Source organism: Pterocles gutturalis, unplaced genomic scaffold (genome assembly GCF_000699245.1).
Source record: "Pterocles gutturalis isolate BGI_N339 unplaced genomic scaffold, ASM69924v1 scaffold1952, whole genome shotgun sequence".
Lineage (NCBI taxonomy): Eukaryota > Metazoa > Chordata > Aves > Pterocliformes > Pteroclidae > Pterocles > Pterocles gutturalis.
Genome location: NW_010109860.1, coordinates 17,786 through 39,444, shown reverse-complemented (window position 1 = coordinate 39,444; position 21,659 = coordinate 17,786). Strand labels below are relative to the sequence as shown.

The following is a 21,659-nucleotide window of genomic DNA, read 5'->3' as shown; positions in this document are numbered from 1 at the left end:
CTGTTTATTTAATAAAGCTACTATTCCTTTCTTCCAGAGTTCCAAGAAAAAAGTTTCCCCCAATGACATCTTACCATAGAATGCTGTTGCACAGGGTAGCTGCTTACTTTGGATTAGAGCACAACGTGGACCAGAGTGGGAAGGCAGTCATAGTAAATAAAACTAGCAATACAAGAATGTAAGTGTAAAAGTCTCGAAAAAACTTTTCGATGCATAGATTTAACACCTGGGATACATTATGCAATGATGCCGCATCTGTAGCAGCAGGCGTCTATCTGCTCATTGGGAACCATGCATCAAGGAGAGGTAGTTGCAAGATCTTTGCTGTTTGTGTTCCAGTACCGTGTAGTAATATGATTTGTTTAATGTTTAAACTTTTCTGGAAAAAAAAAGGATGTTATCTTTAAATTAAGAACTTTTGTTGCTTTTCTCACAGTGATGCACTGCTAACTTTGTTTCCATGAAATAGTAATTTATATCTACTATTTTCCTGTTTAAAGATTTACATCAGTAAATTGTACCAACTATGTTCTTTGTTTCTTTTCGAAAGAACCAGCCCTTAACTTAGAACAGGGTCCTTTCTGATTTGGTGAAGGGAGGGGACAAGACTTGCATAACTTTTGCTTTTGTACTGTAAAAATCTACTGGGAAAATTCAGGCATTAAAGTCTTTTGTTGGAATAATATTGCTTACAGATCTCACATGGCTTTACAAAATAAGCATAGCAGGGAAGACAAGAGATCTCATCAGTGGAAGTGTCAACCAGGTTAACAAGTCATGGCATGCTACTTTCCTGTGAAAGCTGCGGAGTTCTTGGAGAAACCACTTGGCAAATCCATATTACCAAAAAAAAGTAGCATTGGGGCCATAGCAACTTCAAAACCCATGTGTAGCTGACCTGTTCATTCGAAGGACCCAGCTGTTCTCTCTGTCCTCTGCACTTGCTCTATCTCTTCATTCTCTCTCAGAAAGAGAAAAGACTACCTGTTGGTACATTTATGCCACCTAGTTTCTGGTTTTAACTTAAAATATTTGCCTTACACCATTTTATTTTTTTTAAGTACTCTATGACCTGAACATGCATGGAGGAGTTTACAGCTCCTGCATCCTAATCCTAGTTTCTATGTATACTCTCTGTAGCTTTGGGAGAAAAAAAGTCTAATTACCCACTCTAAAATTAGGGTCAGTAGAATTGAAATAATATAGCACACTGAAATTTCACTTAAGTAAATGGTTTCCTCCTCAAAAGTTTCTAGAAAAATATATAGAGCCTAAATATATGTTATATAATTTATGTATTCATGTGTATGTGTTTGCTTTGGCTATACATTCTCTATCTAAATTGACTTACAAAGCCATACATTTCAAATCTGTTGCCTCTACATGTGCCAGCATCTCTAGACTGAAGCTTCAGTCTAGCACCTCAGGTGTGGAATAAGAACTATTAAAAGATGATTTATTCATTTTTATGCATTCTTTTCCCTAGACTGTATTTAAATAGCGTATGGCCTCTGGAAGCCCTTTATAGGTGTAGTTGCTAATTAGCAGGCATTTCATCTAACCTGCAGACATTACGATTCTTAATGTTTTCAGTATTCTTATTTTAAATCACTTTGGATATAAAATAAGAATTTAGAAAGAAAACCTTGGAGATCTGCTCCATGTTGAATAAAACCAAACTTACCTTTTCCTCATAGGCAGATTCCTGGCTCCATCACCGATCAGTGATGTTACTGACATGAACAACCCAGTGCATACTGGGACGTCTCGGTGGAGTGGGAAGTTGGTGATTGCAGGGCAGTAAATTCAGGGACCTTTAAAAGAAAGAGGTAAGACAGTCTAAAGGTTCTCTGAAATGCCTGCTAATTATGTTTGGGCATCCAGTAACTAATAGTGAGGCTTGGCTGTTTTATAAAAAAAGATCTGATTTACACAGATGTTCTGGGTAATGAATAAAGGAACAGACATCAAGAAGAGTATACCGATGTTTTGTCTTTTACTAGGCAAATTTTTCCTGTTTGAGAACTTCTCTTAAGATAGTAGCTTTATTGTCTAGGTACTTGGTATCTATTTTTAGTAACAAGAGTTTGCAAAATGTCTCATTTTCTTTCACAAAGTAGATAAAATACCAAAACAATATATATATATAATCTGTTGTTTCATCCTCTTACTGTAATCTTGTGAAGCTCTTGCTTGCCTGCATTATACTGTTCTTCTTCACTTGCTTATTTCTACTTAATTCTGTTTTAGAAGTTTGTAAGTTTCAGTGCTTTCTCCTCTATCTCTCTCCTCTGTTTTCCCTTGAAATGAATTCTGAGGTGTTGCAGCTCTAGCAGAAAGCACATATCTTCACTTCCATGCATGCCCAATATCCATTGCATGGCACCAGTCTGGATTCAGGAACACTTCTGATTCCCCCCAGGGCATGTGGTTTGCTTGCCATCTTAATTGGAAATTGAAGCAAAAGCTTTGAAGGAGGAAGAGATTTTAAAAGCAGGTTTGTTACACCTCAGAACAGGACTTGTCAGGGGTAGACATCTTACATTTTTGGTACCTCTTCCATTGCCTGGACAACCAAAATGTATCACTTCAGTTAGAATATTAAGTATATTTAATATTTATCTTGAGTATATTTCAGTTTGTTCCACTGTGTATAGTAAATGTTTTCAAAACCATAAATCTTTTCTTTCTAACAACTTTTCATAGACCTGATCAAAAGTTTTGTGAACATATAAAGGATGAGAAGAGCGATGATTTCCAGAAGCGGTACATCCTTAAAAGAGATAACTCTAGTTTAGACAAAGATGACAACCAGGTAAATGGTTATGGATTATTTCCTTCCACTTGCTGTTTTTGACTGTCTATTTATACTATTTTTCTGTAGAAGTTGACACTGTATCACTTAATTTAGATGAGAATACGATTAAAAGATGACAGAAGAAGTAAATCCATAGAAGAACGTGAAGAAGAATATCAGAGAGCTAGAGAAAGAATATTTGCACAAGATGTATGTATTAAAGAAAATCTTATGGTGTTTTGTATGAATACTTCACACACACACACACACATACATGTGTGGTTTTTGTTAAAAGACACTTCTTTCCAGGAAACCTTTTGTATCTGAACAGGACTGAGCAGATAAGAATCACTAGTGTCGCGAGTTTTAGATGATAGTGAAGTTAGCAAGAAATTTCTGTTTTCTTTAATCATTACGGGATGAAATTCAAGCAACCTTCAAGAATTATTTTGGTGCATTATCTAGCATTACCTACTTCAATGCGTTATTTTGCCCCTTGGTGGAAGTTCTAAAGTTTTGGTACTGCAATAATTTCAGTTGATACTCAGAACAATAATTATTTAAAAAACAAAAACTGCCAAAACAAACAAACAAAAACCAGAAACAAAGCCATTGTTTTTTCTCACGTGTGTCTGTATCAAACACATCTTATATGACTAGTCACAATTAAATGTTTTGAATTCCCATAGGTGAAATTTCAGTCAGAAAGATAGAAGTCTAGTCTCTCTTGACTGGAGTTCTCAAGCAGGACAATGTTATAAACTATAATTCAGTCACAAGTAGCGATTATATTTAATTGCGTTGAGTGAAACAGAACAAATATGTCCTCAAAAATGTGTTACTTCTAGTTATCCACTTTTTCTGACATTTATCTGTAGCTCTTACACATCCAAAACGAGATTCTTGTTCTGAAGAAAGAGTAATGAGCTCTGAGAGGCTAATTTGCTATATTCAAATATTTTCCAGAAGCCTTTTTTTTGTTCACCCTGGTTATGAACAAAACAAATGGACTTCTGGGTGTAAAATTACCTTTTGCTTACTCATTTATTGTGTATTGTATCCTTAAAAGCTTTGTACTAAATGTTAGAAGTCCCAGTCAAGGACAATATAATTGAAGTTAATAACAGCCTTTTTGGTTGTATATTCTGTCTGCTTTTTAGCATACGCGTACTTGCACCCAAAGAATTCAGTACAATTATTGCAGTAGCCAGTGTCATTTTCTACTTCCCACTTTCAAGCAGGAGACAAGGCGACTCAGGTGGTGGTAACAGACTTGTGAAGTCACACATCAGCTGGAAGTTATATAATGCAGACATGGCTCAATGGAAGAATTGTAACTTCAGAAAAATACTGATATAAATAAAATAGTCAGTGTTGTAACTATTCTAATGCTAACTTTTATTTCCTGCAGATGGGCCTTTTTATATTGTCTTTTTTTCTCCATAACATGGAAGTTATCCGCCAAAGAGGTTAAGTTTTCAGGCAGCTTAATATAACAAGGATGCTGTAAAAGTCCATGTGTAATACAAAAGACTCCAAATTGCAACGTGTTTTGTTACTGCGCTGTAGTAGGGGTTCTAGATACCATTCGTATTAATTTCTACACTTCTTTGCCCCTCAGTCCCTGTGTTCCCAAGAGAATTATTTCACTGATAAAAGGTAAGAAATTTTGCTGTCTAATTCTGTTTCATTTTCCCATTTCCTTAATAAATATTAAGCTATCTTATTAAAATGTCAACAGAATCCAGGAGGAAGAAACTAATAGTACACAACAAAGACGACAGATACTTAGGTATTTGATGCTTTCTTAAAAAAAAAAAAAAATCTCAAAGTATTCTGCATACATTTCACCTTTTCTTTCTTTTTCTTTTCTTTTTTTTCTTTTCCCTTATTTTGCAATTGATGCTTGTGCTAAAAGTTTAGTTTATAACTTACAGAATCAATAAGGAAACATCAGGGAGATCAGCCAACAGCCATCAGAGCAGTACTGAGAATGAGCTGAAGTATTGTGAACCCCGTCCCTGGAGCAGCACCGACTCTGATAGCTCCCTCCGCAATCTGAAGCCAGCTGTAACGAAAGCCAGCAGCTTCAGTGGGATATCAGTTCTGACAAGAGGAGATAGCTCTGGAAGCAGCAAAAGCACAGGCAGGCTGTCTAAGACAGGTATAATAAAATCTGTACAAATACATAGTTACATAGCGGTCACGTGCCTGATGGTTTGATATTTGATGCGCATTGCAGATGTTTACATATAAGTGCTCTGTACATACAGCTCCCTCTGGGTACAGTGGGTGCTGCATACCTGGAATTACTACAGACCTAGCCCTGGGGGGCATAACTGCCCTGGAGAGCTGGGATTCAGGGAACAAATTAAATGAAGAATTTCGACTTTGGAAGTAGCGTTTTTAAGTGCATTATGCTGAATGCATTTTATCTCATACAAAGGATTTGAAAATATTTATCAACATAAGTGCTTTATGCCAAATAAAAATTTAAGAGTTCAACTCTCTAGTTTCAGTGTGGCAAAGCTGCCTTGTGCAGTCTTAGCAAACTGCGCTTCTTATTAGCTAAGAAAAAACAGCATTAAAGCCTATTAAAGCCTATGGATTTTTAGTTACATTTATTGTGTTATCTTTCAGTGCCATTGTTAAATTTAAATGGATATGGTGAAAAAGCTTACTTCGTTTTTAGATTGCTGAAAAATTAGATCAGTGGAACAAAGTACTGTTCAATTTCAAGATTCAGAAATGCTGGGGGGAAATACTTTCTAAGAGTCTGGGTTTCAAAGGTGTGTTAAGTTGTAATTAATGTCAAAATCTCAGAAAATATGGATCTAAATATTATGTGGGTCAAAAAATAAATTTAGTCAATATTTGCATTCCAAATGCCAACATAATTTGATCCAATAGATAATACTGGTTGTGGAGAATTTTGAGGCTTGTAATACATGGGTGGGTTATGGATGCACTACTTGAGAATTTGAAGTAGAACTGTAGAAAAGCAGAATATTATTGCTTGCCTGTATTGTGCTTGGCTTTGATCGTATTTATCAAACTTATTTCTAATGAGGATCTGTTAAAATTTTTTGCTTTCCCTTAAACCACCACTATCTTATAGGTATATCACCATGCTTCTATATCTTAATGCAGTAAACCAGTTACAAATTCTGTTTGTCCGTTGTATACTTATATAAAAAAATACATTCCAAGGTACTTCTGCATATGCTGTAAAATTGTGCCATCATGTTGAGTTATTTCATTTAGCAGTGTGGTAATACTAGTTGGCACGGCTTGAAAAGAAACTACAACCTGACAACAATGTATAGATAAAATACATTCTTAGAAATCTTTGTTTACTAAATTGCAAGAACATAAATGGATTCTTAAAATTTCGCTGGAAACTTTATTTTGGCATTCTGAGAGTTACCATTCAGTGTTCAGAATGCCTATCGTGGTGGGTGTTGCTTCACTGCAGTTACAGGTTGTGGTGATTCTGCATGTGTTGAGATTGGTTTTGTTTGTTCATTTTGACAAAGGATGTAATTGGCTTTAATTATGATGGCTTCAGCCTAATTTCTCTACATAATCTAGAAGTGGATACACTTGTAAATGAATCTAATCAAAGTAACTCTGGTCAGGTGAAGACTTGTACAGAGCTGGGATATGCTCTTTTGCCTGGTTTACAATGAATAGCTTTGTATTTCAGTTCATCTAGCAATAGAAAAGAGGTTAATTGTCAGCATCAGCAAATGCTTCAGGCTGCACTGTCTTCTCATACACACAAGTAAATGGGTTACAATTATAAATTTTTATGAAGGACTGCAAAGTAACTTCAACCAGTTGATAAATTTAATCACAGCCCTTCTTGAGTCTTGCTTTCTCTTCTAGATTGTATAGAGGCTGCTAATGAAGATTATGTAAATTTAAACAACTGTGTTCTGTCTCCAAGTACTGCAAGTCTCATAGTAAAGACTTAATAAAATAGTATGATAAACTGCATACCTAGAGATCTAGGTATACAGTGATCTAGGAACGGTGCTGTTCTACAGACCTCTCCATACTGGACTTTTGGAATATTGCTTTTAGCTGCATGCATTGGCTTTCAGAAAGCTCAGGGTCTCGTTCTCCACTGCCTTGCTTTAGAGACATTCATATCTGTAAAATGATTATTGCTTTCAATCAGCTATTTCATACACCTTTTGAACTTTGAATTGTTGCATAAAACTAGGCTAAAGCTACCATATGACCATAATTTTTTCCAGCTGTATTCTTGATTTCAGTCTCAAAAATTGTCAGAGGAGGAAAAAAATAGTTTTGTGTTTTTTAATATTCTGCAATTTGTTCAGCAAGTGAGTCAGAGAACATCTCTGACATCTAGTAGTAAAAAGAAAATGGTCATTGCTTGCATACAGGCTATGTCTCCAGAGCATGTGAATTCAGCTAGCGTATCTGAAGGGACATTGGCCCGCTGCATCTGCCTTACCCCATGGCCTGCACATATGCTATAGCGGCAGGCTGTATGTTCATCAGTGTGGTGTATCCAATTGACGCATGTGCATGCATCATTTTGGAATAAATGAACAATCACTTCAATGAATTGTGGATGAACTGAGCATTAGCATTTGTGCATGTGTACAGGCATGTATTTTCTGCCCAGAAAGTCAGAGCTAGATAGGAAAGCCTGACTTTACCATGCAAAGCAGTGCTGAACTGACCCTTGGGTCACAGAAGGAATCTTGTAATGGTATTCCAGGGGAGGTGAAGGGGGAGTTCATGGAAAAGGCCACTGTTTAATAATGTCCTTAAATGCCGAGCTTTAAGGGTAAGCATTTACAAGTATATATTTTAAGTGAGCATGATGTTTCTGTCTCTAGGTAAAAATGATTTCTCATTACTCCTTTCCTAGGTTCAGAGTCTTCTAGTAGTGTAGGGTCATCCACGGGTTCTCTTTCTCACACCCAGCAGCCTCTTCCAGTGCCAGCTCTAAGCCAGCCTTCTCATGGCACGCCTGCCGTCTATCCAACTGTCAGCACTAGTAACTCTCTTTCCTTTGATGGTGGCATAAGCGGGCAAGTGGCACCTACTAGCACTAGCTTCTTTTTGCTTCCCTTGGAAGCGGCAGGCATACCGCCTGGCAGTATTCTGATCAACCCGCAAACAGGTTGGTACATGCTTGTGGATGTGTTTGTTACAACTGAGAACTTGGAGAAAAATGCACGAGTGTTCACATAAGACTGAATGTCAGTACTGTCCTTTTTTTTTCTTTTCGGGTTTTTTTTGGGTTTTTTTTTTTTTTTTGTGTGTGTGGTTGTGTTTGTTCAGTGCACTTAATTTCAAAAGAAAGCATGACTCTAGGATAAAAGGAATAAGTAACCTCACTTGATTTTCTCTAGCAGAGTTTTAACTTATATGTAAAATTTTAATGAGTAAAGAGCATAAAATACGGAAATCCTGATTTATTATCCAGAACACAGAATAACTTAAATTAATTGTTTCATCTTTTTTTTCGGGAGAGGTAAAGGTCTTTCCCATTGTTACTATAACATAGTTTCAGTGAGGAGAGAGAGCCTGAAGAAGTATTCATACTGACTTGAAAGACTTTATCATCCTTCATTTTGTTTGTCACATCATGAGCACTGAGAGACAAGTCTGACTTAATACAAGTGAAAGAAATAAGCATGAGATTACATGCTATTTCTAAACTTGTGTTCGTCAGTCTAAAGCAGGATTAAATCAGTGTTGGCGTAATTGGCCAATACTGATATTTTTAGTCAGTAGTAGGAAACTGATACTTCATAATGCAAATGCAAGGAGATGTATAACTACTTGGGTGCATTCTGGGCAAACTTTTACTTTATTGTGCCGTGTTGGATCCAGGTTCTGGACAACAGCACTATTGACTTAGTTTTCCTAGTTCTGTTGTGATAGTTGTACATCTTATACATGAATTTTCCATTGTGTGTGTTGACCATCTGGAGACAAATAGACTGATTAGTGAACAAGTTTTGCTAGAAGAATAAGTGGGTTTAATGTTTGTATACACTAGAGGACTTTGTACATTAAATATGAAGTGTTGGCTGTCATTTTTCATATTATGAGTACAGCATGACCATGCTAAAACCTTTAGCATTACTGTACAGCAAAACAGATATTGCAGGCACTGAAACAATATCATCAGCTGGACAGTGATTTCATGTAAAACATTATACAATCTTTCCTTTAAAAAATAGTGCGTTTTGAGTCATCTTCATTTCAGTTATGGGCTTGTCAATATTTTGCATGTGATTAGTTTCACTTTCTTCCTCCTGTACTGTTGGTCATTTTCCCTGTTACACTCATGGGACTTCCACATAGCAACACGGAAGGGCAGAGAAACAAATGTGGTTATGAAAGTTTTTCATCTGAAAGCATCTTGTACTTGTACCCCTGCAGAAAAGGCAGCAGAATTGTGGACTTGTTTGATATTAATTAAAATTATCTTGATTTTCAAACTGTGATTCTTTCTATGTTTTATCCATTTTTAAAAAAATGTATTTAAACCAGTCATTAGTAGTCTTTCATAACAGAAAATTATGTTAATATCTAATAAGTGTCTAATAGAAGACAAAGTACACTTCCAAAGCAAGGAGTGTCTAGGGTCAGATAAATTTTCAATTTACCATGTACTCAAATCATCATATTGTGTAATTTTTCATCTGGCTTTATTGTTCCAATTGCCAATCAGAGTTCAAAAAACATTGATTAGTTTCTCAGCATTTCTCACAGAGGATCTCATGACATTAGGTCAACAGAGTAATTCTTCTTAGTAGTTGAAGACAGTAATTAGGAAAAGGCAGTTCTTATTCAGGCACTACAGGAAACAAGCTGCAATGATTACCAGAAAGTGGTAGAAGGAAATAAGAAAATCTGAGTCCCTATTTATGTGGATGTTCCCAATTTTTGAGCATTAAAGAGAAATCCATTAAGCTAAATTGAATATAGCAAGTCTGTTCATGCTTCCTGTTTATCTTTAGCATTAATTGTCTCAGTCCTGTCTTCAGTAACTTTTACACTTCTATGTTGGCCAGTTGCATTCAAATATGATGGGACAAAGAAGTCTGCAGGAGCATTAATCTACTCTGACAGGATCCTGGCTAGGGTGCAAAGGCTTCAGGTTCAGTTTATACTTTCGTAGAAAGAATCTAAGACAATAAAATAGTTATATCAGAGGAGAAAAAAACTTATGTTGGTATTTGGACCTTTAGCATGAAAATAAGCCAATGCAAGATACGTCATTAAGCAGGGAGAGACAGGTCCTTGGTAGATAATCTATTCTTCCTTGGATTTGTTTTGTTTTTTCCCAGTGCAGGCACCAAAATAAATCGCTGTTTGTTTATAATTTAGTTTTAAGTAGTTTTATTTTTTAAATTCTTCTTAAAAGGTCCTTAAAATACTATTTTTAGTAGGGTTTTCCTTTATTACTTCTGCCCTTTGCAATCCACTTCATTCAAAATGAGTTTTCAAGACAAACAGGACACAGCAAATATTTATCTGTGTTCACTAAGTAAAGACTGGGGTTATCTATCTTTACCTTACATGTTTTGGTTTTTAACTGCATGCAGTTTGTCCAATGAGGCCTGTTTAGTCATTGCTATTATAAATGTAGTTCTGGGGATTTGGCATAAATCTGTCATATAAAGCAGTATGACTTCACTTATTTTCAAATGTTATTATTTTATTCATTTTGCCTATTGAAAATACATTTGTCTTTATTTTCTCCAAACTTGGATGATGCAGCTGGCTGTCATTGGGTTGTGTTTGTTCTCTTTCAACTTCTCAGGTCAGCCGTTCCTGAATCCAGATGGCACTCCAGTTGTGTACAATCCTCCTTTGCCTCAGCAACCTGTTAGGACCCAAGTGCCTGGACCTCCGCAACAGCCACCTCTTCCTGCACCACCTCCGCAACAGCCAGCAGCTAATCACATCCTCTCACAGGTGCACATGTCAAACACATGATGCTTGTATTGATGACTGATACTGTCACGTTGCTGTCTGATAACAAGGGATCTGTAGGTTTGTTCTGTTGGAGTGTAGGTTAAGAAGTAACAGGTACACAGATACGGGTAACAGGACTTCTTCCCCCACAGTCCTCGGAACTATCAGTTCTGCTAATAACTGAACGTGGTAGGCAGCCTTTTCTTAAATATATAGAAAATATTTTAGTATTAAAATATTACGGTATTAACAACATTCCAAGCCTAGATTGCTCTAGAAAAGAGGTTCTGCCTTCATCAGTAGTCACACTGTGTGGTTACCCCGGCATTAACAGTAACATCGTCAGCAATCTGGGAAAAGAGCTAATCCAACTGAAATCTTTGTTTCCTTGTTTCAAGGTTATTTTTCAGACAGATGAATTCTTGGGCGGTACCACACAAGCAGTACTGGTGCCACAAAAGAGGTAGCTTAGGACTGGTAGAGTATGAGCGCCTCTTTAGTAGCACTTTGGCTTGCTCTACTCACAAAACCGCATGCTGAAGAACAGGATATATTTTATCCATCTCGTCTTGTACAAGAGGAATTTAGTAAAATAGGCAAGATAAGATTACTTCAGCCCTTGAAGAAAAGAAAAGCAAAGGGTGTGTATCGGCAGGAGAAGGGAGGGTTCTGCCTCTTTTTACAGCAGCTGTTTCAGGCACAAAGCTACTGGCTACCACAGCTCCTGTGGTATTTTCAAATTGTTCTAAATTTTTATCAAGAAATTATTTATGCAACTTCATCTAAACCTTTATCCTTGTTTATTTTCCCTGGCTTAAATCTTCTGTTCAGGATACCTGTGTATGCCGCAGTAGAGATGGTCTGTTTTGAAAAAGGCTCATTTGTACTCTTTCTCCCTATCTAGTTTACAGAATTCTGTATGTGCTCCTTGCAGTTCTTTTCACAAATTCTCTACTGCTTCTACAATTGCCTTCTCAATGGATGCTGGAGTTGAACCTGCCTGAAATATTACCAGCAATGACATCTCTCTGATGTTCAAATAACAACAATCTAGAGAAAGTATTTTAGTATTGTTGAATAAGTGAACGTAACATGTTTTAATCTGTGGTTATTGGTAAATTTATTCTGTCTTTAGATGCTTTGAAAGGACTTCATTTAGAATGCACGTGCAGTTTTATTTTTATTTTAAATTATTTTATAATTTAAAAAAATCTCTGAAAGAAACAGTAAATGTTAAATAGAAGCAATTTGCTGACATAGCTAATAGAACGTATAACAAAAAAAGCAAATGTATTTCTGCTGGTAGATCGAGATATTGAAAATTACTTAGCTTAAAAGAAGTATCCATTATCAGAGAATGGTGCATAATTGCTTTTTTCTATTACAAGACTTTGACTTTGTTTTCACTTCTCTTACTCTGATGTTAACCATGTTTATAAACCTGTTATTTCTTCAGCCTATACGGCCTCTGCAGCCTTCTTCCCAGCCTGTTCAGTATTCTGCAGTCTCTTATCCACCCCCGCTCCTGCCAGTCTCCTCTACACAGCAATATTCTGTGGTATTATATCTTCTGTTCATCTCCTCTCTGCATGGGTTAATCTTTAGTGGATGCTGACCTTTGCTTGGTTGTTTGTAACTGGTGTGTGATAGCAGTGTAATGACTGGCTAGCGTTTCAATCACAGTAAAATATTACCTGAGTGGGGGAAAAGAGTTCCTGAGATTTTACCTTGTTTATTTCAAGTTCAGCAGAAATTTGTACAATTAAGGCTGTATCTCTGTATCTCTATGTTTAGATATGTATTATTTCCTTTTGTCAAGGAAGAGCTCTTCAATGCTATTGTTTTGTTAGCCAGTCAGTACCTCTTTTTATGTTTCTGGATTAACCTCTTTCCATCCTTTCTTGTTGTTTCTTTCTGTCTGCTCTTTTCTTCTGCTGAACCTAATACCTTTTGAGGAATCAGCTGTGCTGTTTTTTTGAGTTTACCTTTTTCTAGCCTCTTTGCCAGAACTTTTAACACTCCTACTTCACTAGCATCCCTTGTTTAATAAATACGAGCTGGAAATGAAATATCTTAATCTTTTATGTTTACAAAACAAACAAACCCACACACAAATTGAAACTGAAACCTAGTAAAGGAGAAGAGTTACCCAAGGCAGAATCTGAACTACAGTCCCAAGTCAAAAATTGAGGCTTCCCAACTCCTGATACTGCTCTGATACTCTAATGAATACATGTTTGTGTTGGGTTTATGTGGCATGGTTTTGGTAGTGGGGAGGGGGGGCTGCAGAGCTGGTACGATGGTAATGGGTGAGTGATCTCCCTGTCCTTTTCTCAACCCATGAGCTTTTCATCTTATCTTCTGCCCCTGTATTGCTAAGGAGGGGAGAGAGCTTGGTGGGCACCTGGCAGCCAGCCAAGGTTAACCCACCACAGGGTTACACAATAGCTATTTTAGTGTGTTTTCAGAGTTTTATTTTGTTACTTTCAACATTAATCAGAAATGTTTTCTAATAATGGATACAGATTTATCTGAATTCAATAGCCTGCATATAATTAAAATGATATTGTGACTGTTATCAGTAATTTAGGTATAGTATTCTAAAAGGAATTGTACTTCCTGGAGGGTGGTTTGGTTTTTAGCAATGTTGTTTCTCATGTTATTTTAGGGTTTGAATACATCTGAGGTCCAGTCAGGATAATTTACTTCCTTAGTAATGAAATGAGAATGGTTAATTAACCAATGTGAGCTTCCTGTGCAAGTTTAGCATATCACTGAATTGCTGTTAGTAGTAGCTAGTTCAGGTGTGTCTCTGCTGTGATCCACAATCGGGCATATGGTGGTTAAAGCAGAGAATGAAATTCCTTACAGGTTTCTAATAGTTTCAAAGCATTTCACATTCAGGAAAAGGGGTTCAAATACTAAGTGCACTGGCAGTTTCAGGAATTTAGTCCTGCTGATGGTAACTTCAGTAATACAATCAAAAGGATTTATGGTCTTGGTTCATAATCTAAATGCAGCATATCTGTAGCTGGTACCAGGAACATTTGCTTTATCCATTTATTGGTAAGACCATGTTTGAGTGGTTAATCATGCATGTACGATACATACCACTGTAGAACAAACCGATCAGATCAGAATTTACTCATAATGGTACTTTAACAGAAATAAACATGTGTTGCTTGTGTTTATCTTCTGGATGTTTTTAGAGGTAACATTAACTCAAATATCAGTATCTCCTCTCTAAACTAGGTATTATGATAAGCAGAATGTAAAATCCAATGTAGACAAAGATTACAGTTGCATTAATAGGCATCATTAAAGAATGAAATGCCAAAGGCAAAACTAGATTGTTGATCTAATGAAAACAGAGATTTTTAAGCTCTAATGGTATGCTAAATAATGTTTTAGGTGCAAATTCGTATCTCCAGTGGTATTAAGAATATCTTTATCCTGGGGACTATAAAATTTCATCATAAAATGGGAATGTAGCTAATCAGTAAAAGAGATTGCACTTACTCTTTCTTGATTAACTCCTATCTTCTTCGGGATGATGTAAGAGAAGATCAAGTGGTCTTAAAATATTTTTAATGTTCCTCCATGCTTGGAGAATCCACTTTTGAAGTGTGAACTAAATCTTCCTGTTTAGCAAAAAAAAAAAAAAAAACCAAAAAAAACCAAAAAAAAACCCCCAATATCAGTGATCACTTCTAATTTCCAGGATGTTGAAAATTTGATGCTGAATTGATTGTAACGAAAAGGAGCTTGGGGTTACAGTAACAGAAGTCTCAAATTTCAGAGGATTCCTGCAGTGCTCAGTGCAATCGGTATCATAGTTTCAGATGTTAATAAAATAAGGATATTGGGTAACCACTAGAATGCATTTCTTGCAGCTGTTACTTGATTTCAGGCTAAAAAAAATGAATCCTTGCATGTAGTATAATATCAAGTTAGAGGAATGTACCTTGTTGTTCAGGATTAGAGCCTCATTAACTTAAGATCTTAAAACCAGAAATTACTTTAGCAATACTAATGCCTTCAGCTGTTTTAACTGGAGATTGATGTTTTTGCTCAAGCTTTGGAGTCCAATTAGAAAATGTTAGAAACACAAATTCTGATTTTATTTTTGACAATTGAATTCCTACAATAAGTAGATAGAGGCAGATGTATTCCGAAAATTTAAGTTTGCAGTGAAATAAGTCTCATGAATGTGGATGTTCTTTCCTGCTGTCAGCCCTGAAGATAATTTATTGCTGTGTTCCATCTTGTTCTTTCCTGTTGTTCTTTGGCTGATGTTGCTAACGCACAGTAATTTGAGACATGCATATCTGAAACTTACAGAGATATTTGGCTATTTTATTTTTTTTTTCTTGAATGTGCATTTGTGAATGTGATTTTTCCTTTTCTTAACTGTTACAGCAAGACAACCTAGGATCACAGTTCAGCCATATGAGTCTTGCCCGGCAGCCGCCTGCTGATCCAGCTGAGCCTCATACCGCTATGTTCCAGTCCACTGTGGTCCTCCAGCCCTCACAGCAGCCTGGTTATATCATCGCAGCCGCTCCACCTCCACCACCTTCTGGACAACCAGTTTCTGCTCCAGGCTATTCAACATCTAGCCACCCTGTCAACCAGCAAGTACTCCAGCAGCAGGGATATATGCAGCAACCTGTACCGCAGGTACAATGGCTCTGTTTCCACCCTCTCAAAAGTTATATTTAAAAACTAATTATGCTGTTCTGTTAATGAGCTTTTTATATGGTGTGAGGCTCCCTGTTAAAATGCAGCTGTGTGCACTTATTCTGGGGTTGGGGGGTTTTTTGTCTGGCTTATGTGCTTTGGAATGAATGACTTAAATTTACTTTAGAAGCAATAATCACTCACGTTTTCCTATTTACCTGTAGCTGGTGAAACTCATGTTCTGCACAATTTTCTAGCGTCTCAGATGTTTCTTTGTGGAAATTGGGAATTGTTACTTCTACAGTGAAAGTAGAAGAAATCATTTGTTAAAGAGGGAAATCTATGTAGTATAAGTATTTTTTAATTGCTAAACTATTTAATATTAGTTGCACCTTTTAATAAGTTTTTTGCATCTGTTATCATGCGATGGTTTTTGCATTTACATATCTGCCTTCTATAAACTTGCAGGTAGTGCATCTCTTTAATTGTTGTTCCTTCTTTTAGATGCCAGCTTGTTATTGTACCCCCAATCAGTATCCACACTCCAGTCAACAATACCGACCTGTTTCTGTCCATTACAACACACAGCAAAACCAACCTTTGGGGCAGCCTGGACAGCAGACAGGTTTGTTGAACTCTTTCAGCATTTCATTAGAACACCTCGTGTGCGTTTTCTTCTGCCTGCTTTTTAAACTTATTTTGCTGTAAAATTTCAAATAAAGTAGAAGTTCAAATATGGGATATAAGGTGTGACTAACCTAAGGTGGAAAAATGAGTCAGTTGTTCATGAAACTTGAGATTTGAGCCATTAGTATGAGTGGCTCATGCGGTAACTTTAACTGTAGGATTTTTTTTTTCAAGTGTAGAACAGAATAATTTTAAAAACTTGGAACTTAGTAACTTTTTAGTAACTTGCAAAGTAAGATGAATTAGTACTTTTAAATGATGTGACATTGCAGAGATGTACATTAATTGGAAGTTCTAACCAAAAGATACTAATTTTACGTGTTGTGGCATGAAAAGCGTGCTATGCAGAACATACTGGTGATACTGTTTTGTCTTTCCTATGAGTAAAGGTATCTGGGTATTGAAAAGAATATCTAATAAGACTTAAGTGGTTAGAATCTTTTCTGCTATTTTTAGTAAAGACTTTTCTACTGTTTCTGAGTTAGCTTTCTATGAATGTTATCAAGATCTATTTCTGTCTTCTTTCTTTCCTATTGTCTTTTTTTCGTACAAATTGTAACTCTAGCTACCATTATTCTGATAATCCGTACTTTAAAATATTGTTATTACATCTTCAATAAGATTTGGATTCCTGAAACAAATTTATTTGAGTAGTATCTTGACTCACAGTCAAAAGTTTCAGAAGTAAGTAGTGATGTTTGGAGGCAGAGCCCCTTAAAAATCAGGCTTTTATAACATGTCTTGGTTGAATAAGTTAGATTTATGTGTAACTGTGGTGCTCTACAGAAATAGGATGAAAGATCAGCTTTTACAAATATTAAATGGATTTCTTTATAGCTGTTCTATGAAGTAGTCTGAAAGAGGGATGGCTCCCTCTTCTGCAGTTCTTCTAGGAAGATCTCCAATAGCAGCAATGCTTAAATTTGTTATTCAGGGTTCAGTTCACACATTTACACAGGATTACTTCATTGCAGAATTATCACAATGTGATGCCCACTTATGGCAGGGTTATCAGATCATTTTAAGATACTGTTAGGACCTGCTTACTGCAAAATAGATCACCACTTTTCACTCTTCAGAAGTAAAAGTACATTGACATTTTTTTCAAAGGAAAATATATCACTTGTTTTTGCAAGTTGTTATCCACTGGTGTTAAAGATGTTATCCAACTGTTCTACACAACCCGCTTTCCTTCCTCAGAATTTTTACTACCGAGACTACTTAATAGCAAAAAGTCAGGGGCTCAGTGGGGTTTACTTCCCTGTTTACGGGGACACCCTATGTGAATAAGACACAAATTCTCTAAATCGGAGAGAGCCCACTGTATATATATTTGCTAAACAAAACAATTTGAATTTGAAAACACGGGGTGACGGTGCAACAGCACCAAGTTGCAAAGGGAGGAATCAGTTGCTATTAGGTAAGTTTCTTTCTTGTATGCTTTTAGCTTTTTACATTTCAACTGAATTTCACTGCCTGTAAGGTGGACAGGGTGAAAAGCATCAGCAGCTAAAATATCCTTGTGTCCTTGAAGAAATAAAATAAGAAAGCTGTGCAGGCAGCTGCTTTACTGCTTTGATAATGTACCTTGTACCTATAGCCCTGACATCAAGGGATCATGTTTAAGTAGTGAAGGGGTGGTCCAGCCAATAATTCATTCAATCCTGTTTGGTTACTTGGAGTTTAGTAGCACTAATAGTAGAGAAGTATTTTACTAGCAACTGCATAATTAGTATTTAACTCAAAATCTCCAAATTGCTACCTAGCCATTGCTGGCTCTCATTTACTGCTTTATAGGCAAATTTGAATCAGTATTCTAGAGGTGGAAGGTTCCATGTCATGTTTTCTGTTCTGTAAACTGCTCATAAGATGGTGTATTTTGAAATTATCTCTCGTAGATTTCTATTAAACTGTAAATATTTGTATAAGTTGACACAAAGCTACATCCAAAATGGTTGATGCTTATTAGCAACAGCTGTTTTTGAGACAAAAGGCAGCATGTTATTTGGCTAATACAGCACTGTGTCTGGTCAAAAATGAGAATTGACACATCTTGTATTACAGAAAAGCTGTGGGGTTTATTCATCATATAAAGTGGTTACTAACTATGAAATAACCTTCCAAACACAAATTTAGATAAAAGGTGACAGCTTCTTAGACCATGGCAACTGAATCCACTTTTGGTTTAGTATCATGCAGTGGCCTGACTTTATTTATGAGCTGTTGGATTCGGGGCCGTAACACTGTCTGAGAGGTTTACATTTCTCACAGTGAACCGGTCTCTTTTTCAGCTGCTTCCTGGCTTCCTTTTTAAAGGGGTTTCGGGTGAAATATTTGGGGGATTCACTTTTAATAAAAATGCTTTCATTGCCGAAAAGACGTTGGGAGAAGAAAACTCTCTTAAAGAAGAATGTATTTCCGATTGCCATGATAATGAGGGCCCAGTTAGCATGAGACCGAAGTACAGGTTGATTAACAATCTTATCTGAACTACAGCTACTGTAGGAACATCAGCTGAAGTTCAACTAGCTTCTGCCATATCAATGGACAGTGAGAAAACTATTATAGTTGAAATAATAGCTATAGTTGTAATCAAGCTGTACTCATAGCCCGTTAACCAAGTGATTGTACTTGTCTTTCTGTTCTTGAATAAAGGCTGTTTCTCACTCTTCATGTGTTATTCAGAAAGTATATTTCTGTATTCTATAAGTTAACTTTTCTTATAGTAACAATGATTTCTTTTTCATTATGCAAATATTAAGAAACATGCTTTTTTCTAAACTACTGTTTCAGAGTATTTCTGTGTAATGAGCCATTCTGCTGTGGCAGGTGTGGGTTTTCTGCTGAGTGCTGCATTTCTGTCAGACCACTCTATGCAGAGGTGAAACTGTGAAACTAAAAATAGAGCATTCTTTGGAACGCTGTGGGGAACCTTCTTGGCAGTCAGTCTATATTGTTCCAGTTCTCTCTGCTTGCAAAATTATGTCTGTCTCTGGAAGTGCCAGAAAAAGATGAAAAATATTCACAGCTATGTTGCAGTTTCTGGGAAATGGGGGTTTATATTGCAGATACATTGATTTTATCTGCCATATACTGCAGCTTTGCAGTCTGCTGATTTTTAGGTGCCATAGATCATTTTGTAACAAAGTACATGTAAGCATTTTGTTTATTACAGACATGAGACTGATGCATAGTTCAAGTTTAAGAGTTAATAAAAACTCTAATTACTAATCGTGATTCAAGCATGCATTGTTCTTGAGTTCTGTATAGTATTCTGAAAATATTTATAGTGTTTTCTGTGTTTCTAATGAATTGCTTTCTTGGTTTTAACAAACTGAACCGTCTTCCCTTTAATTTTTTGAAGCGATAGTTGATTATGTTAACAGTCTTTTTTAGTCTTCATTGTTGCAATTTCTATAGAGACAGCCAGCTGATACTGTTAATTCACAATGTTCATTGTACCCTGTATGTATGTAATCAATGAACATTGGTGGGGTCTGTTTACAAAAAAAAGTGTTTTGTATTAACTGAATAATTATTTTCAAAATAGACTGAGCAATTTTTTAAACACAGTTTAAAAAAAATCCAAGTGAATTTTTGCAGCTATATTTGCTTTATTATAGTTCTATGTCAAGGTAGGGAGCATGAGGAATGTCAAGGTCAGTGGAATGTGATTGTGTCCAAGTTAAATACAGATTCTTCTTGCCGTCAGTGCATCTTGACAAGCCCAGTTTTGTTATTCTGGAGTGATAACTGGCTTTGTCTCAGAAACACTGATAGTTATGGCTTTTTGCTGATGTGGTAAGTAGCACATACCTGTATAACAGAACATGACAAAAAGAACTTTGCTTGTATTCTGCATGTGTTTTGATCATGGTAGCAGTTACCTACTATATGCTTTTTTTAAAAAAAGCAGCAGGAGTTAAGGTTGGACCTAATAAATGCACAGATTTCCTGTTTGGCACTCATGCTTGGGTTTTAGGGGGGCTTGGGGGGGTTTGTTCAGGCCATTTTCGAAAGATAGCAGAGGATACCAGTTTAAGCAATAATAAATTGATGTAGAGGCACTGTAGGGGGGTGAATATGAACATCTTTCTCTTTTTCTCCAAGATAACTTTGAATATAAAGTGTCTTCCACTGTATATTAACATGGCTTTTACCTGGAAGATTCTTCTTGGTTCCCAGTTGTTTTTAGCATTACAGATTTCAGTAGAAATTACTCATTTTTAAAAGATTTGCACAGGTGCCTTACAAAAATTTTCTTCAAATGTGATTCACTTTTGAATCATAGTCAGGATACTCTCATCCCTAGGGCACCTGAGGTACTAGTAGAATTCAGCATAACTAGAATTGCAAAACTGAAGTACCTAGAATGGCCTTGTTCATAATAATGGACAACTAATTGGGTTTGATATTATCTAGCATGCTGTGTTCAAATGCTTTCAGCTTTCCCCTATGAAATCAACATCTTAATGCATGTAACTCACTAGAGTGTAAATAAATATTGCAAGCATGTGAGAGCAGCATTGCAAATAGTATGTATAGTATTTCATGCTGGATCCATATGAATAAAATGGTTAATTTTAATGTTGGCTTCTGTTTATATGCATGATAAGTTCTACTCTTTTATGAAGCTGCCAAATTTAAAGAGCCATTGGAAAATGCTACACATACATTTTAACCTAGGCAACTGTGTATAAAACGTGTTCATTATTTCAAAATAAGATGTAAATGTATAATTTCAGGTTACCAGGTTTTGCATAACCAGCAGCAAAACTACCAGGGTTTAGTTGGAGTTCAGCAGTCTCAGAATCAAAATCTAGTCAGTGGCCAACATAACAACGTTGGGAATCAAATTCAAGGTGTGATTGTTCCATATCCTTCAGTGCCATCTTATCAGGTGGGTAATCTGTACATAACTTTCCAATCACTCTTCTGTGTGTTTCAGTGAGTTTTTTAATTTTTTTTAAGTGCATTGTTTTGTAAATAGTAGAAAGCTGCAAGCAACAAACAAAAAACTCCACAATTTAAGTGACAAGACAATCTGTTAAGAGTTCTAGTCCTGTTGAATGCGAAGTGCTGTGTTGATTGTGATTCAAAGGATGAGGAAGAAAAAGCTCATGAGATTTCCCTCCTCACCACCCCACTTTCTATTGTAAAGAAAATCTCTTTTGTTAATTGATGCAGTCCCTTGGAACCAACATTTCCATTTTTAGGGAAGAAGATAAGTTTGGGTTTTTTTTTAGTAAAGCACTATCATTTCAACTACTGTTATCACTAATCTTCTGGCTTTAGAGAACTCCAGCAGATGTTTCAGTTTCTGTTTGTGTTTTGGTTTGGTTTTTTTTTTTTTTTAAATTCTTGTATAAACTAGGCGATTGTCAAGAGACTGAAAGAAACACTATCTGCAGCATAAAATCTTAAGGTGCTCTCAATTTTAGGTTTCGGTGCCTCAAGGTTCTCAAGCAGTGCCCCAGCAGACATATCAACAGCCTGTTATAATTCCCAGTCAGTCAAATCA

The 21,659-nt window shown here is 36.3% G+C and overlaps 1 protein-coding gene across 1 annotated transcript in view; it reads left to right on the top strand.

The window, feature by feature from the left end:
* Window positions 1-21,659, top strand: part of LOC104461477 (R3H domain-containing protein 1-like) — a 49,592-nt gene that overhangs the window by 16,403 nt on the left and 11,530 nt on the right. The window contains 13 exon segments of the mRNA XM_010073097.1: window positions 38-178; window positions 2,707-2,815; window positions 2,912-3,007; window positions 4,419-4,456; window positions 4,539-4,589; window positions 4,735-4,961; window positions 7,704-7,958; window positions 10,617-10,771; window positions 12,228-12,329; window positions 15,191-15,451; window positions 15,956-16,076; window positions 20,884-21,038; window positions 21,580-21,659. The exon segment at window positions 21,580-21,659 is cut by the window's right edge and continues 4 nt beyond it. Of these exon segments, the coding sequence (XP_010071399.1) occupies window positions 38-178; window positions 2,707-2,815; window positions 2,912-3,007; window positions 4,419-4,456; window positions 4,539-4,589; window positions 4,735-4,961; window positions 7,704-7,958; window positions 10,617-10,771; window positions 12,228-12,329; window positions 15,191-15,451; window positions 15,956-16,076; window positions 20,884-21,038; window positions 21,580-21,659 (1,791 nt within the window).